This window comes from Lathamus discolor, chromosome 5, assembly GCF_037157495.1.
Source record: "Lathamus discolor isolate bLatDis1 chromosome 5, bLatDis1.hap1, whole genome shotgun sequence".
In the NCBI taxonomy this organism is placed as follows: Eukaryota; Metazoa; Chordata; class Aves; order Psittaciformes; family Psittacidae; genus Lathamus; species Lathamus discolor.
Genome location: NC_088888.1, coordinates 18,300,518 through 18,317,625, shown reverse-complemented (window position 1 = coordinate 18,317,625; position 17,108 = coordinate 18,300,518). Strand labels below are relative to the sequence as shown.

General features: G+C 39.3%; 1 protein-coding gene and 1 long non-coding RNA gene across 9 annotated transcripts in view; one reads left to right on the top strand and one right to left on the bottom strand.

The window, feature by feature from the left end:
* LOC136014844 (uncharacterized) overlaps nucleotides 1–17,108 on the top strand; it is a 50,220-nt gene that overhangs the window by 11,310 nt on the left and 21,802 nt on the right. The gene's annotated exons all lie outside the window — the stretch shown is intronic.
* LTBP1 (latent transforming growth factor beta binding protein 1) overlaps nucleotides 3,751–17,108 on the bottom strand; it is a 196,775-nt gene continuing 183,417 nt past the window's right edge. For all 8 annotated transcript variants that reach the window (XM_065679916.1, XM_065679917.1, XM_065679920.1 and 5 more), the window contains 3 exons: nucleotides 10,568–10,690; nucleotides 6,848–6,997; nucleotides 3,751–5,603 (listed from right to left, as the gene is read on the bottom strand). In XM_065679916.1, coding sequence (XP_065535988.1) covers nucleotides 5,434–5,603; nucleotides 6,848–6,997; nucleotides 10,568–10,690 — 443 coding nt within the window. In that variant the 3' untranslated portion in view covers nucleotides 3,751–5,433. The remainder of the gene's footprint in view (nucleotides 5,604–6,847; nucleotides 6,998–10,567; nucleotides 10,691–17,108) is intronic.

Genomic DNA, 17,108 nt, shown 5'->3' with positions numbered 1-17,108 from the left:
AAGCAACAGTGAACATCGTGCATAATGTTCCTTCTGGATGGGATTCTCAGGAGACAAGCTGAGCAGATTGGTGTTATTTTTTCTCCAAAGTGAAAGGCACACTTCTGGCACGTGCTCAGGTGTGAGAGAAGAAGGGGACGGGGTCACATGCCCTTTGTCAGGCTCCCTGTCTCACTTAAGGATAGGGAGAAGAGGCTCCTGTGTCAGGTCACAGTCTTCTCTCATGGAAAAAATATATCTTGGAAGGGACCTCTGGAGCCCCTAGTGCAAACCTCAAAGTTCAATGAGGTTGCCCAGCTGCTGAGGAACAGTGGTATCTTCCCAGGCCTATAGCTCGAGAGAGAGAACAGAGCAATCACAGTGCCCAGAAGCAGCTGGGACAGAACAGGCAGCCTTGAAGACTTCCTTTAGGAGTCTCTGAGTCAAAACACGTCTGGTGATTTAATGGTCTTGAATGAAATCTGACATAGTTGACATCCTGCATTTCTTTGGCTTATGTTATTCTTTTCCCACCAGGTAGTAAAATCACCTACTAGTGCAGGTTATCACAGGATAATCCTGTTTCAACATATGTTCTCTTTTTGGCACATGGGGGCTCAAATGGTAAAGCTTGGTAGGGGTGATATGGTGCTGGGGTTCAAGATCTTTCACAGCTTTGTGTGCAAACACAGCTGTGGAGGTGCTGCCTCAGGAGGGTCCAAATATTCTAGTTCTCCTGCTCTGTGAGGTTATTCCTGCAGGCGTATACAGTGACTAGCCTGGGCACTGGCATTCTCCCAAGGAATGTTGTTACTCTCCCAGGCTGGTACTGTCACTCATTGGGAAGCCCTCAGCAAACAGCAACTTTTCCTCATTCATTCACTCTTAGTTCTCCTACTTTTCTTTCAGGCACATAACTTAGCTTCCCTAGGTAAATTTCAGATCTGACAGAAAAAGCTATGCAAATACCAAATAATGATCTCAGAAGTGAGCAGTAGATTCTGTGAAACGCATTCAGGAAAGCCTCTTCTTTGCTTGAATGGCTCCTTAATATCTCCATTGGCCTGTTTGGTGTTACCAGAGTCCGCAGCAAGTACAAACTACTCTTCAAAGTGGGTGGCATTATTAAAAGAACAATACTGTAGTCTCTTCTAGAGGCAGCAGTGGGGTTTTTAAGTTTGCTGTGCACTTTGAAGGAATGTACTGTGGTTTAACTGCTGGCCAGATCAGGCCCATGGCACGCTCTAATGGGGTTGTCACCTTTCCTTTTGAGAAGTGAGGAGAGAATGCCAAAGCCAGTAGCCCCTCTGCTGCTAAACTGAGATTCAAACCCCCATGAGGGTAAGGATCATTGTGAGCTAATAGGTCATGACAACCATTTCAGCGCCTTTAGTGTTTTAGGGCTTCTCTTAGTTAGGAATTGATTTGTGTCAGTTGCCATTGACTAGCTGAATTTTTGTCATGAGTGATAGTTTTGTCTCTTGAAGCGATCTGTCCAGCTGTGACAGTTTTTTCCCAAGGAATGTTAGTGCTCACTTTGAATAGTTTTAACGTTGGCTAATTTTTAACTGAATAGGATCCCAACATCAAAGTATCTATTCTTATTAAATGCCTATCTATCTAAAATGTGTGCAGCTCTAGTTCTGTAGTAACTTCATGCTCATTAACACAGCAGCATTATAAGGAAACTAGCAGAATTTTGTTCCACCATGTCAGCAATTTTACTTTTGTAACAAGGAAATGGCTGGCTGAAAAAGCACTAATATTTTTTTTTTAGAGGATCCATATGGATGTAAAAAGTATTGGTGCCATTTAGTATAAATCGTAATCAGTTCCAGACTTTGCTGCACTCAGAAACTTGAATCATGGAATTGTATGTGGTGGTTTCTGTGTTTTGAGGGCTCTCACGAAAACCACAGCTCTTGTAACAAGTAAAATGGCTACATCCATGGTGTCCAATCGCCCATCTTAATGATGTTAAAAAAATGTTTGTTCAACTATGAATCAGAATTGTATTTCTAAGCCCTGCAGCTTTCCAGGTGAAATGGCAGAACCAGCCTTGCTACACTGGGGCGAAGTAGGTGGGCTCCAGAAGCTGAGGTCAGATGGGCTGAATTTCATTTAATTCCCTCAATTGTGGTTTCTTTGTTAAAGCATTTCTGAAGGCCTGGAGCCAGGCAACGTGGAATACCAAGCACTGGGATCTAAGTGGAGTTTAGGCAGTTTGGTCTGCTTTTGTCTCCCTGTATATGTTTTAATGCACATTAGAAGTAAGAAGAGGCAAAAAGGAAAAGCAGAAGCATGCACAAAGAACACTGTTTGTTTATATAGTATCTGTAATGGAAGAGTGCAGCTGTGATGAGGACATGGCTTTTGAAGTAGAAGAATGTTTTCAGCCTTCATTCAGGGCTTGGGTCAACTACAACTTTCTTGAATCAGGCAGGGGAAATGGAAGATGGCTGGATATACCAAAACCTCTTTTGTGAATTGATGGTTACAGAAATTAGACTTAGGTTTACTGGTTGGTTTTCTATGGAGCCAGAGCCTAGTGGTAGCTTTTAGCCACATGACCAATTTCAACCATGTGTGGCAAAAAAGCCAAAAAGACCAGTACAATCTGAGGTGTGTGAAGTTTGATGGACACCTAGAGACAAATAACCCAACTAACCTTCATTGCTGAGAGCATGGACAATATTTGGTTTGGCAGCAGTCATGTCACATCTGCATCCATCACCCTGTCCTGGCACTCAGAGCTGCAGATGGGTGCTGCCTGTGTTTGTTGAGCATGGCAAAGATGCAAAGACCCAGCGCTGGAGTTAGTCTGCTGAGGGGAGAGTTAAGAGAAAAAGTTGTAAGAATCCAAGCTTCATTTTAGTTTTGTTGCTCATTGAACAGCTTGGCTTTGGGTTGGCTTTTTTTTGTCTGAAATAACACAAAGTAAGAGGGTCACAGGGTATATTGTCCAAGAATGGCAGATTCTCAGGCTATTCAAAACTTGTTTTAAAAAGATGTAATAAATTAGTAAGGAGCCAATCTTCCGGCTAGAATTACATGCTCAGTAGTGTTTGTCCCCAGGTGAAGACTTCTAAGGGTACCAAAGTTTGAGTGCTATTTCCTCGGCTGTCATACTGGTGTACTCCTAGGAAAAGGGGAGACTCATACTGCCATTTTAACTCCCTAGCTAGGGAAGGATTAAAGGAGTACTGGGATGTAAAAATTATGAGGCTGGGGTGCCAATTGCAATGGCATCTGTTGGTCCTAGGCCGTTTCCAGAGGTCACTGAAGTAGCAAGAGGCTGTGTGGAGGTGGGAGTGGGGGGAGCCCTGTCTTGTCTATAAATCTTCATGATAGATGGAAGTAGACCCAGTGAAAGGTTGTAACTGTGACTTAAGTTTTTATTAGATCATAGGCTTAACCTTAAATGGGACAACTAAGAGCTCTGTAGTTAAAGAATTCCCTAGCAAGACCAGACCTTTCTTCCTTCTTAACCACAGCAGGAAAGCAAGAATTATTATATTTTTTTTAATTATAGACCAGCTCTAGTGTTTGTAGTGCACCTCTTTAAGCTGACAAGAGCAACTGGCCCTCCACCCTGCTCCTGCTTAATTCTAGAAAAGTCAGGGATTTTGGGCAACTTACAAAGGGTCTCTTCCTTAAAGATCTTGTATTTTAACAGTCAGATCTTAAACCTGCAATATCTTCACTACTCCTAGTGTCAAAGTACAACAGATAGAGAGGAGGGGCCCTGTGAAGGACAGATGCTTCTGCATATTAACAGGCACTTTAATAAGATCTTTATTGGGCTTTAATAAGATCTACTGAGTGCACAGTACTGAACAGGATACAACTTACGATATTTTTTTGTTTGACCTAAATATTGGAAAAGAAATTTTATTCAAATTCAAGGCAAGTTTGTGGTTGTTGTTGGGGGGATTTTGTTTTGTTTTTTTTTTTTCTGGTGAAACAAGAAATAAAAGTCTAATTTTTGGACAGTTGGACCCGATTTGACTCACTTTTTGAAGTCTCATGTTATCCTTTGCCTTTTAATGCAGGGCAGGTCTGAAAGACACAGTAAAAATATTTCACTTGGAAGATATCAAAAGGACCTGTTTTGGGATTTCCAAAGCAAATTCTTTCACTCTGGAGAAGGACAAAGGGAAACATCTGTCAGTCTCCTAATCTCTTTCTCTCCTTCCACTGAAAAATAGAGCTGATGGTACAGTTCATCAGGAAAGGAAATTCTCCCCCTTCTCTTCAGTAGTTTCTGAAAACCAGGCCGTGATACTGAAGAGCCTTATTTGCAGATTTAGTGGGAAACATGCCTAAAACAGGAAAGAAGAAAAATTCCATGGGAATCAGCTTCCAAGTCAAACAGTTTCTGTAGGTCTGTGTTTGAAATCTTCCCTCTGGAAGCCCAGCTTCAAGCATTAACTGATTCAGATTCTGGTCTTATTAAAACAGCACGAGAAGGAAGAAACAGCCAGACAACTGTTGCAATGTAAATTACTTCCATTACTGTAAACACCTGAGGGGTTGATTCTTGTAATATAAACATCAATCAAAAAATGCCTACAATTAGTAAATAGTTTTTTTTTTCTAAAAAAAGGTGATTTTATTGAGTTTTAATATACAGCTTTAATATGTTAGGGTAATCATACAAGATCTCTCTTGTGTTCAATTTACACATTACAATACAGTCGTGAGCTAAAATCTTTTGTTTAATGTACAAAAGGAATCCAATGTTGTCCACTAGCAGCTTTGAACTTGGCAAGAAAGGTTCTAAAGATTTTAAGTGCAGTAACAACCATACAGAATACAAAATGAATACAAGGACTTTTCGCCAAGGTATATAAACATTTGAAAACAAATGGTGCCTGCTCCACAGGGCAGACAACTAGCGAATGAAAAAGAAGTCACTGACCAATGTTCCAGAGAAGGAGGAGCATTACCCTGTGTAACAGTTCTTATAAAATGGCTTAAAAATATCTGTATCATAGAATTTGCACTGATCAGAAAAAAGGTCTGAAAAGAAACAGTAGGCGAGGAACTGAACAATCAAAAAATGACGTAGTAATATAAAATATCTCCATCACTATTTAAATGCCAAATTAATCAAGCAATAGTAAAACAAAAACAAAACAACAAACCAAAAAAACAAAGCTCTACTGTTTAAAATAACAGCACTGTTTTTGATTATTTTCAAAGATATTTTTTTCTTATGAACACACTATATACTTGATTGTTTCTTTCATACAGAGCAATGTGTCCATTTGGTCTGTCACTTCAGCAAAGCTGACATACAATCAGCCCATCATGTCTCACCTTTGACACATTTTAATGCTTTTCTTCCCTTACGTTTGCTACACTGGTGCCTTCTCTTCTCAACTTAAATACTTTTCTTCCTTTTCTTTATACAGTGCAGAGTATATGGGCTTAGGATATGGATATTTTCTTCTACTCCAGTTCACTGTCCAGTTCTGAGTTCAGTGGTGTGCAGTAGTTTGGCTTGTCTGAAGGTACGTACCCTGGGAGACACAAGCACTTGTACGAACCTTCTGTGTTAATGCATTTGGCATTCTTGCAGAGAGACATCCTGTTGTTCAGCTCATTGCACTCATTCACATCTGCAAAAAGGGGACATCAAAAGACAAGTACTTCAGTCTGGTGTGTAGGTAAAACTCATTTATTTCCAGCATTGTCAGGAGTAGAACGTACTGTATGAATACACCAAGAACTTTATCTCCATTTCAGATCAGGTGGAAGTAGGCTGGGTCAAAGGCTGTACAGATGAGTTGGGAAGAGGTGGAAGTTCTCATAGGAAATGAATAGCGTATTAAATGGCCTTAAACTGTTAAATTATGAATTCAAACTTAGCCTAAGCTGCAGGCCAAAAATTTAATAACTGATGTTATAAAATATTAAATATTAAAACCTCAGGTTTTTAGCTGATGACTGAAAAGTGGCTTGTAAGAAAGATGCTCCAAGTTCTTAGTATAATATCTATATTTTTAAGAAATTAAATACTTTAGGAACTGTTGTCATCAACTGAGTAACAGTGAACAGCAAACTACCTCCACTCAATGTTGTGCAGCATTGGCTTGAAATACACAGGAGCTACATCTTTTCTCGCTAAGGAGACCAGCTTGCCATAAAGTCCTAAAGATTAGAAGGCATGCAGGCAGCTTAACGTGATACAGCTGGTTTACCTCAGCCGTGGGTTACGAAGCATAATGCTAACTTAAATTGAAATACCCACACACAGTCTCTACTAGGCTTGTACACTGAGGGGTGCTGTTTGCTTCATCTTCTACTGACACATGCCATTCCCAGGCTTTGTTGTTTTAACTGAAGACCTAGTCATTAGATATTCTGGTTAGTAGTTGTGCAGATATACTAGTTTGAGAGTGAAAGGAATAAGTCAGTCTGTTGATTGTTGAAATCAGGGAGAATCAGGCCAAACCCCACCATATCTGCATATTTAGGCCATTCAACCACTCTAAATAATGCTCCTGAAATTACTCCTCACTCTGGATCCAGTTCCATTCTTTTAGCTCACTAAAGCTTCTGAAAAACATTTGTTCCATATATTAGTGTTAAATCGTTGATATTAGTTTACGTGTCATTACACAAACGTGTCTGCTCATTTCTAGGCTCTTAACTGAACACAGCTGTAATGACCAAGATGAACTGAGGAACGCAAGCATAATTATTTCTGTAACAATATTCACTGGCCTCTGCAGTAAATCAAACAAAGTTGGCATCTGTAATGCAGTTCAGGTGATAATCTCTTGACCCCTTTGTTCCAGCCCCTCCTTAAGTGACTGAGTAAACTGACAGACAAACAGAAGAAGTAACATGCTGTCCTCACCAACACAAGTCATTTTGGCCATATCCAAATGATAACCATCAAAGCAGTCACAGGTGTAGCCTTCTTGGACTCTTACACATCGGCCATTTTCACATCCATTCAGAATACCACATTCCTCTGCTTGTAACTCCTCAAAGCTGTTCAGAAAACCTTGGTGGAGAAAGCATTGCAAACAAGTAACTCACAGAGCTGTTGAAGCAGTATAACCAAATGCATGGTGGGAGTCTGAAACTCAGAAGTTTATTGGAATGTGACTTGACTTTGCAGAAAATAGGTCAGCTTTAGCAGATCTGCACCATCTGGCATTTTAAAAGCATTAGAAAAGTAGTGTGATATGTTTCAAGATGAAAAGTGAATAACTTTGTGAACTCTTAAGTTTTTGAGTTAAAAGTCTGTGGTTTTTGGTTTGTTTTTTTTTTTGGTAAAGGAAACTGTATAATTTGAGAGTGCATTTTTTTATAGGATGAGTGTTTTCTTAATAGCACTGTGAATTGTTATGTGTATCAAACTTTATGGAAACAAAGGTAAGAAGTGGTAGTGAAGTTTGGGGTAAAAGTTCCTTATAACAGTATACTAGAAAAATAAGGTGAGGGTAGGGGGGAGAGCTGCATTCTCATTTCTCCAGAAGGAAACATAAAAAAAAAAACCCCAAAAAACCCAAAAAACAAACAAACCAAAAAATCAATCTCAACTGCCTTAAAGGAAAGTAAGAAGAAATCAGCGAATGCTTTCCTGTTGTAGTTTTGGTTAACAACCCTTTGGCTTGTACTTCCGTGACTGGTGCCAGTACAAATACCTATAATCTACCAATTGCTCCTTGCCATAATTCTAGGTGGCGAGTACTCAAAGCTAAAGAGTTGTCTTTGTATTGAGTGGTTTGTACAATGCCTTTTGTGCTCCCTCTCATAGGGCTTTTTTGATGTTATGCTTTTATGCGTAAGGAAGGATATATATGTAAAAAGTTATTTGACTTTTTATGTGTTTAGAGAATTTCTTTAGGACTGAATTGTTCCTGTTAGTCCTGCACACTATTTTTTCACTAGCTTTCTATTCGTGGAGCAGTGATATTACAGGACTGCAGATGGCAGCCCATCACATCAAAAAGGCTTTTGAGGGGAAAGCTGAGAATGTCTGCGAGTTGTAGGTTTACCAGCATAATTAATATATAGCATAGAAATGGAGGGGAATTTGGAGCTGGAGTGGAATAGAGTAGGATACACCTCCCCATCTGCCCCATAATATATAATTAATACAGTGACTGCACAAACAAACCACTAGTTTATCTAAAGCCCATTTACTGATTTAGATTGTTGCAACAGCTGTGATATGTAGATTTGCAAAGCTACCTAGGAATATGAATTTCTCTCTTTCCTTGTGCTTGTTCTCCTGTCTTTTTGTATTTACTCCATCCTTTCTGGGGTCCTGAGGCATCCTTTTTCTCTTACCCTGCTTTGCCTTTCCTACTCTGCCCTTTCTATATCATCTTCCATTTAACTTCTGTAGTTTCATTTCCACTCCCCCTCTCTTTAACTACATACATTGTTTCTGTCCTGGATTTTCTCCAGCAGACTGGGATTTTTAGTAAGTATCATGGTGGTCAGTCTTAATAACACTGAACGCATTCTGGAGATGCTGAGCACAATGTGACAGATACTTGCTGACATATGCCACATCTCAAGAACATATATAATATATAGGATATATACAAGTGTACATTAACTAGGAAATATTACAATCTTTTCAACGAACCTAGTAAATCACATCTCAGTGCAGTAATACTGAGGATACTTAGCAAGCTGTTGTGATGTATGATAACAATGGAGTAAGGAACTTGACCAAGTTTAATTTCTAATACAGCTTGCAGAGGGCTGATGAGAGTCTTTTAAAATGAAGACCTTTGCTACTTTAAAAAACAAATAGTGCCAAGAAAGGGAAATATGTCCCCCCACAACATAGCTATTTTTTTAAATAAAGGCATCATATTTGCCATGTAATATATATCTACATATATATGCATGTACATACATATGTACACACATATAGACATACTTTTTTCTCTTATAAATACAGCATGTTGTAATTTTAACTTGCTACACCCAAAATATTTATAACTCACAGCAAATTCAACTACACAAAATACTCTACTTCAAACCAGCTGGATGGGACCTGGGTTGTAATTCAAATATGTGTGTTGTTTCTGTGGAAGCTGATTGCACACAGGTGACAAACATTACATCTAAGTGCATGGACCTGCCACAGGATGGGAGGTATTTCTGTATTCCTCATACAGAACATAGCAGGACTGTGACCTTGATGTTTTTGATGCCCTAAATATGTGGTAACTGTATCTGTCAAGGAATATGCCTCTGATCAGGACAGAGTGTGTTCTGGGGTTTCTTATGTATTTGGTTGCCGCTGTATCTGACTCAGCGATAGGATGGGAGCAAGAGACATGATCTCTTAAGCCTCTGTGCCTAAGACAGTGGACTCAGCTCTGAACTCAAAACTGTCCACAATTTTATTGTATTTATTCACCATGGCTTATATAACTTGCAAAACGCTTCTTCCCCACTATTTTATCTGTCATATTTGCTACCCAGCCATCTTTCTGGGCTTCCTGTTGTGTTTGGTAGTTTCCATCTGTGTGATATTTCAATTAAGCATCAACACTCAGTACTGTTTAAGTAAAATCATCTGACTATAAAGAAATAATACATTTTACAATTCTGTGTAGAGCTAGAAGGTCATTTGGATGCTAAAGAGAAAAGACCTCATTAACCTGATCTATGTAGTTCTGTATAAATGTATGAAATGCAATGTGCACAAGAAATGTGCATCGCCCTTCTAATAGTGTGCTGTAATCCTCCTGCCCCATTCTGACCTATTACTGTTATTTTAAAAATAAGTCCTGGTACAGGAGAAGCACTTTGGGAATGAGGAACTTGTGGGCCATATTTATGAAGCACAGGAAGTTACAAGTCCCTTCTGATACTTCCACTTTTCTTCTCTAAAAATGTGATGAAATATACTGGGCCTTTACAGGATGGCTGGTCTTGAGGAAGACGCTGAGATCTGTGAGCATTCCTCTCCCTCAGGTCTTCACAGTTTGCTTGGCTAGACCCTCATATCCCTCCTCAGGTATAACATGAGATGCTGTACACAATTCCTCATATCCTGCTTGGTGGGCTGTTCCATCTAGCCTGAAAGCTATATGCATGCATACTCTCTGATCATACTGTGCTCTGCATCTTCTCTGTTGAGCAAGAATGACTTGCTTGGTCTCCATTTCCCCCCTATAAATTCTGCTGGAAAATCATGGAAAATTGGCGTGAAGGCATTTCTGTTTCCCCCTTTTAAACTAAATGCACTCTGAAAAAATCTGTCCTATGCTCCAAATGAAAATTAATTTGTGAGAAGGAAAACTGGCAATCTTTTTGACCCTTAGCTGTAAATCTGTTGGTAAATACAAATCTAGTACACTTGGCACAAACTATTTCACTATATTAAAAATTAATACTGTAGCCTGAGCCCAACTGCACTCTTATACAACACTGGTCCTTGAACCAGAACACCTGACTGAAAGCTAGTGTCATAGGAATAACTAAAACATAAACAGGCCACATTACTCAGAGGCAAACAGAAGAATGGAGCCAGCTACAGGGCAATAATCCAAGTTACAACCTTCATTTGAAGTATTTTACATAAGAGAAACTTGCTTACGGTCTTCTACAAAGTATGGATTAGTTTCTGGAGTGTAGTGCTCCTCGAAGTCAACCAAAGCATCTTGTCCATATGGCCGTCGAGATCCTGGAACAGGGATGTTGCACAGCTGGGCATAATCCTCTGAGGGAGGAAAGAAAATAAGATATAAAACTAATCACACTTGTAACGTAGGCTGCATTACATTAGTCCCAGTGAGCTGTGGTTCACATTAGCTGGAAATAAACTTATTTTCCTAGAAACACCATAAACTGCAATTTGCTCAAAGCATTCTCTCTTCAAGAAGAATGTCATTAAAATGTTAATGAGCCAAATACAGACTGTTAAGTCATAACAGGGATAAAGCCAGGGATAGATTTGTGTCAATAACTGTACAAAAAGTTATGGGTCGGGTTCTTCTGGCCTGCAATTCAGAAAGTGAGAGCAGAGGGATGCCGTGTAGTCCGCTGCCAATGCACCCCTCTCCAGGGCCGTCCATGCTTGCACTCATTCTGGTGGAATAAAGGCTATCCCAGACCATCATGGCTGCTAGCAGAAACTATCCTAAAGAAAGCAAAGTGGAGCAGGTGGGGCCATACTTCTGGCACTTTTAGCCAACTTGCAGAAATCACAGAATGAAAAATCCTAAAATAACCCATACTCATCTGCAAACTTTATCTTCAAGCCACAGGCTTAAGTATGAGTGCTGTTCAAAGTCTCCTGGCTGTGGACCTTAAAGGGCAAGGGGAAATACACAGGAGAAATAGTTATACTCTGATTTTCTGCCTCTCTGTGATAGCTAGACTACAGAAGTTGAAGCAGACCAAAGCAACTATTCATTTTAGATGCCAAAGTCCATGTTTGAAATGCTGATGCTGAGTTTGATTCTTTTATTTGATTTATTGTGTCACCTCTGTTTCCATTAGCATTTACTAAAATATATACAAAACAATTTATTTGAAAATAGAAATGTTTTTAAAATACAGCAATCCAGGTACTCCTTTGGTGTTGCTACAGACTATTTAGCATCTGTTTCTGTGAAGATTTCATGCTGTTCTGAGAATTGGGCAGAATAAGGACAGGAAAGAAAACCACGAAAAGAGAGAGAGGAAAAAAACCCCTAAGCAGATACAAAATCCAAGAATTGCAGATGGTTACAGAGCCAGAAACCTCATGCTGTGTAGAACTGTCCCAGACAGCAAATAGTTGGATAAATCCAGACTGCCTCTAGACAGTGCAAAGCACAGCTCCACTTGCTGCCGAGCATTGTAATTTTATTCTCACAGGTAGGATCTCCTCCACCTGAATGATTTTTTTTTGTACTGAAAACAAAGTGTTCAAAAAGACAGTTTAAATTGTGTGGTCAACAGCTTGGCTCTTTGAGATCATAAGACTGTACAGTACAGGCAAAGCTGCTCTGTGCACATCCAGAACTGTCATGGGTGCCAGTCCAACTCTGCAGAATGTACTTGCTCCCTAGAGAACTTGCAATTCATTGCAAATCTCACCTTCTTCAAGTGCAAGGTGATTTCCATAATCCTCCAGAATATATATATCAAGTAATTACTATATTCAAAAACCCTCTCCTCTCCCAGATGAAAAAATACACTGCCCAAGATATTTGTTTCAGTTTGTACATGAGACAAAGCCAGCTTGAGAAAATAAAGAGAATATAGCAAATGTTAGCTACATCCCTTAATGCACAGCTTCCCACCGAGACAGTACAATAACGAACATAGTTTTAAGAGCTGACATAGGAACTGAAACACCCTATTCTTCTTTCCACACATCTAACTCCAAATAACATCCATGTATGGGGAGAGCAGGTTATCATCTCTGACTGACTCCTTCATTGATATGTACAGAGAAAAGCTGTGCAGAAGTGTAACAGCACTTTCTCACAGATGCACACAAATGTTCTTGGCAGAGGAAATCTATGCTTTACCACAAAATACTAACTCATCTGGCCTGCATGGAAGAAACCACCACACAAAACCAGCCAGTGAATGGCAAGGGGACAAGTCAAGCAGGTCTGACAGAACACTGCTTCTTCCACATGAATGATCTGATGGAAGGGCTGACAAGAACCTGGACATTGGCTTCTCAGATTACACAGTGCTAATTTTGCACTTAGTGATACTGGTAGTAGAAACAATCTTTTTCTTCTGTAGGCAGCAGTCAGGACATCTGAAAAGCCACAGAGCTCTGGTGTACATGAGAGTTGGGTAGTTTGAAGATTGTGCAAGAATATTTTGTACTGCACGTTTGCCAACACAAAGTTGTTTATTATGTAAAGAAGAATAAAGAAATGTTGACAACAGAAACTTGTTTCCTGCCACACTGGTTCTTTGCCAGTCAAGTTCTGTATGTCTGCATTTTTAGTTCTCATTGTAAGTAAATTAGTGGTTACAAAATGATGAAGAGCTGTTCTAGGGAATACTGTAAACTTGGTATTTGTTACAAGAGATTGTAACTATATCAAGGTCTTCTACAAGGCTGTACATACAACTGTAATAATCTATTAACCCACTGAAGTCTATTATGCTTAATTAACCGTTTGTTAATATGCTTTTTAATAGTTTCTACATTAATTGTATACAGAGCTTTTATACAAAAACTGACAGAGCACTTAAATAGTCTTAAGTCACTCTAAAGTCCTCCTTATATATATCATTGTTTTGCTACATATACTGTGTTGGCTTGAAATTAACTGTAATAGCCTCTTAATACTGCATATTCTCTTTAGATGTCCAAGTAGAATAGACTTTATCTCTCGTCTTTTGTAATGTGTTGATTCAGTTACTAGGTGCTCAGGCGATAAACCTAAGGAGAGCAACAGCAACCCACGTAAGAAACCAACAGTAGAAATTCAGGACCAGTAACAGGGGGGCACATTCTGGAAAGATCATGAGAACTGGTATTTTGAAATAAGGTAAACTAGAGGCTTGGATGTCTGAGAAGAATGAACACATCAGAGTCCCCCTCTGGAGGATAGAGCAAGTTAATGGCAAGAGGGATGCACATGTCCAATTTCTGTTGTTTTAAACTTTTCCCCTTACTATGCTAAGTTCCTACAGTTTAAATAAAAAATAGTATATTTCAGGTCACTGTGTTGTCGCTGTTTTCCAGGGAAGGGAACTAAATGAACAGAATGCCAGAAGATTTGTGGGTAAAAGCATGATGGGTGCACAAAAAGTTGCAGCAAATATACAAATGAGAAAACAGCATGATCTTGCCCTAGGAAGGTGGCAGCAAGAAACTTAGACCAAGAAGGCAGTAAGGGGGCAGAGAGCAAGGGAAAATGTGTAAACTACCCCTGAATGACAAAAACATTTTAGCTGTCACAGAAATTAATGCTCACTTTCAAAAGAATCTTTCACGTAAAGTAAAAAAAAAAAAAAGTAAATTCTGTAATTCATAATCAATGATAAACCCTTTTTCTATATAGATTTCTTTTCTCTGCTTGCTCTCTCCTGGCTGTGATCAGGGACAATACAACTGCAGTTCAAGAGGAAAAAAAGACTTGCATTTTTATTACAATTTAGTCTACATTGCTTCACATGTTTCTACATTTTTCCTCATAACTTGCAAATGAATTATTGAGACAGCTTTTTTGTATAACTTAGGATAGCCATTATAAAAGGAAGCTGATGTAGGCTTTCAAAAATGTAAAGGACATTATTTAAGTCATATGTTTGCATATAAAACAAGCGTGCTGGGGGATTACAGCTAGATGCACATGCATACTGGCACAGATGTTAGCCATAATTGGTGATGAAAAACAGAATGACAGAGACAATACAAGCTGGACAGACTGACTGGCTTATAGGTGCTTGTTAACCTAAGTGCAGCTGTGCAAATGTACATCTAATTTGCATATGCAGTTGTTGTAACTGCACAAGCCTGTGTGGGCCTTATTTGTACCCAGAGGCCTAAAAATCCTAAATTCTCTAGTCAGAAAAATTATTCCTTATAATAATTATTCCCTATAATGATTGTTCCCTATTTCATATTGCATATTTCATATTTGCATTTAAAACAATTATATAAGAAAGTTTTTCCTGACATAACCATGAAACAGCTGCACCAAAGCCAATCCTAGCTCCTGCCCATAAAGCAAGCTTTATTTCTGTTCCAGCCCCTCAGAACTGTCACCATCACACACAGAAAAGGAGCCAAAGCTATCAACACCAAGGCAGTTCCTTCAAATTATTTAAGAACTCAGTAGTTTCGCCATGGAAGAAATCACTGGAGAGACGGACAAAGCCAAGAAAGCGTTTATAACATGTAATATATGGCCCTTCCCAACTAGAGGTTCTAGAGCTCAGTCTGAATTGGTTACGTTTAGGCTCTCTTGGGAGACTGCATCATCTGTGAACCAAAGCTGAAGATATTTCTGCTCTACATTTAGATTGTGCTATTTGACAACTAAGGTAGTTTTACTGACATCTTCCAAGAACAGATGCTGAGGTTTGTCATGGACAGCATTCACATACGTTCTGCAACTCTTGGTGCTAAAGAAAAAAGGAAGGGTAGCAGTCTTAAAGGATTTTTTTCACTAGTTAAGAAGGATATTCATATCCTCACATGCAGATACTCTATATGCAATCTCTGAGGAAATGTAATTACCAGCCTGATTCTTCCAAAACCTCTTGGTATTCACCTTTTGTTCCTCGGCTAATGCTGCTCAAATTTCCTAAAACAATCTCCTACTACTCAAGGTAGACACTTAATAGCTGTTGTAAGAGCCAGGTTGTTTCTGCCACAACTTTGCAAATTGACTTTTTGTCTCTGTGCTGACTCCCATGTATACTGTGAGTATATACAGAATGTGAGGTTCCATGAGGAAAACCATTCCCAGGCTATTTTGCATGTCTCTTATAAAACTTCCTAAAAAGCACTGAAAATCTTCATCAACAGAAATGAAAGCAGCCAACTGAGCATAAGAATTTGAATATTCAAGGCCCAATCACTGTAGTAGTCTGAGCTCAAGAGATAATCCATTTGTCCAGAGTCTTTACCAGAAAGGAAGGAGGCACAATGCCATCCTAAATGCAAATGCAGTGGTCTCCAGAAAGGAATCCAATGTCCCTCTGCTGATTTTTATGATCTCAAAAGACAGATGGAAACTCATCCTTCGCACACAGTGATTTCCCCTCTACTTCCAGATCTTCTTGACTAACATAAGTCAGGACTTGAAGGGAACACCATGCTCTCATAATATGGAAGCTCAGCCCAGAACTAACTCATAATGTTTACAAAGGATACAGAGTTCCTTGCAACAAAACCACAGTCAAACAATCTGTTCTGGCAGAAGGGGTAGAATTCAACAGCTACATGTAGGGGTGCCTATTTCTCTTCCTTGAGGGAAGGGGAAACTGGTAGGACTAGAACAGATGTGTTTCTGTATAAAAAACATCCATATGAAACTGGCCAAAAGAAATCCTACATTATACAGCACTCCAGAAGATTCGTGTTACCCACTACCCTTAATGTTTTCCTAGTCTGAGCTTGGCAAATGTTAAGGTGGAGATAAAGAGAAACTTCAAGTATAACCTAAGTCCTCAGCAGTTCTTTATGTGTCTCCTAACCCACAGGACTTCTGTAACACTTACTGACTGGATTTCTACCATCTTCCTTTCTGCAGATCTTCTAAACATAAAGTGGCTCCATAAACCCCCACAAAATACTAGCATTTAAAACTTGCAGTAAAAAAGGTGTGTATAAGGTTATACAAATAAGCAGGCTGATAAACTGAATGCTGGCATCCTTTACAGCTGCCTAAGAATGTGTTCATGATGTTATCTTAGTAGTCAGACAACCACCAAGTTCTTAGCTGTAGTAATGTAAAACACACTCTGCCCTCTCCCAATTAATAGTATTGTAACATCTGTTAAAAAACCATCCCAGTTTTTTCCTTACCCCCTTTTTCTATATTAAAACTTCTTCAGGCAGCCAGCTGCAAGAGGAAGAAAGCATTCTCCTTAACAGACTGGCATATCTTTGGTTCAGGGGCACATAATTCCACCTTCCTAGCATCCTAATGTGTTACTGAAGCAAATGTAGGACTGCACTGAAGTAACAAACTCCAAAAGATCATTTTACAAATACAAAAATAAACAGTCCCCCTAAATTACACACTGACTCTGGCACATCACCTTACTAAACATTTTCTAGTTGTTCTATCTCCTCCCTTCAAATTTCCTGTGCCCTCTAATAATATACCTTGTCTAAAATCCACTGCAGTCCCATAAGGGAGTTAAAGGAGCTTCTGGAAGCTTAGTAGGTTTATAATTCAGGTGCTACATGTGCAGGTTAACATGAGATGTATATGCCCTTATTTTAGATTCCAGATTTTTTCAGTTTTGGCCAGTTCTCTATTTTCTAGCATGGATATTTTGACCCAGCTGCTAAACCCATCATTGCCTGTCCTGCTGCCAGTTACTAGAGGATGGCCTCTGGATACAGACAATTTGGTCTTGGGGCACCGACGCTAAATTGTCCAAGGAGGCAGAACTTCTGAAGGCAGGTCACCCAACAGGATGTGGTGTTTTGGTATTTT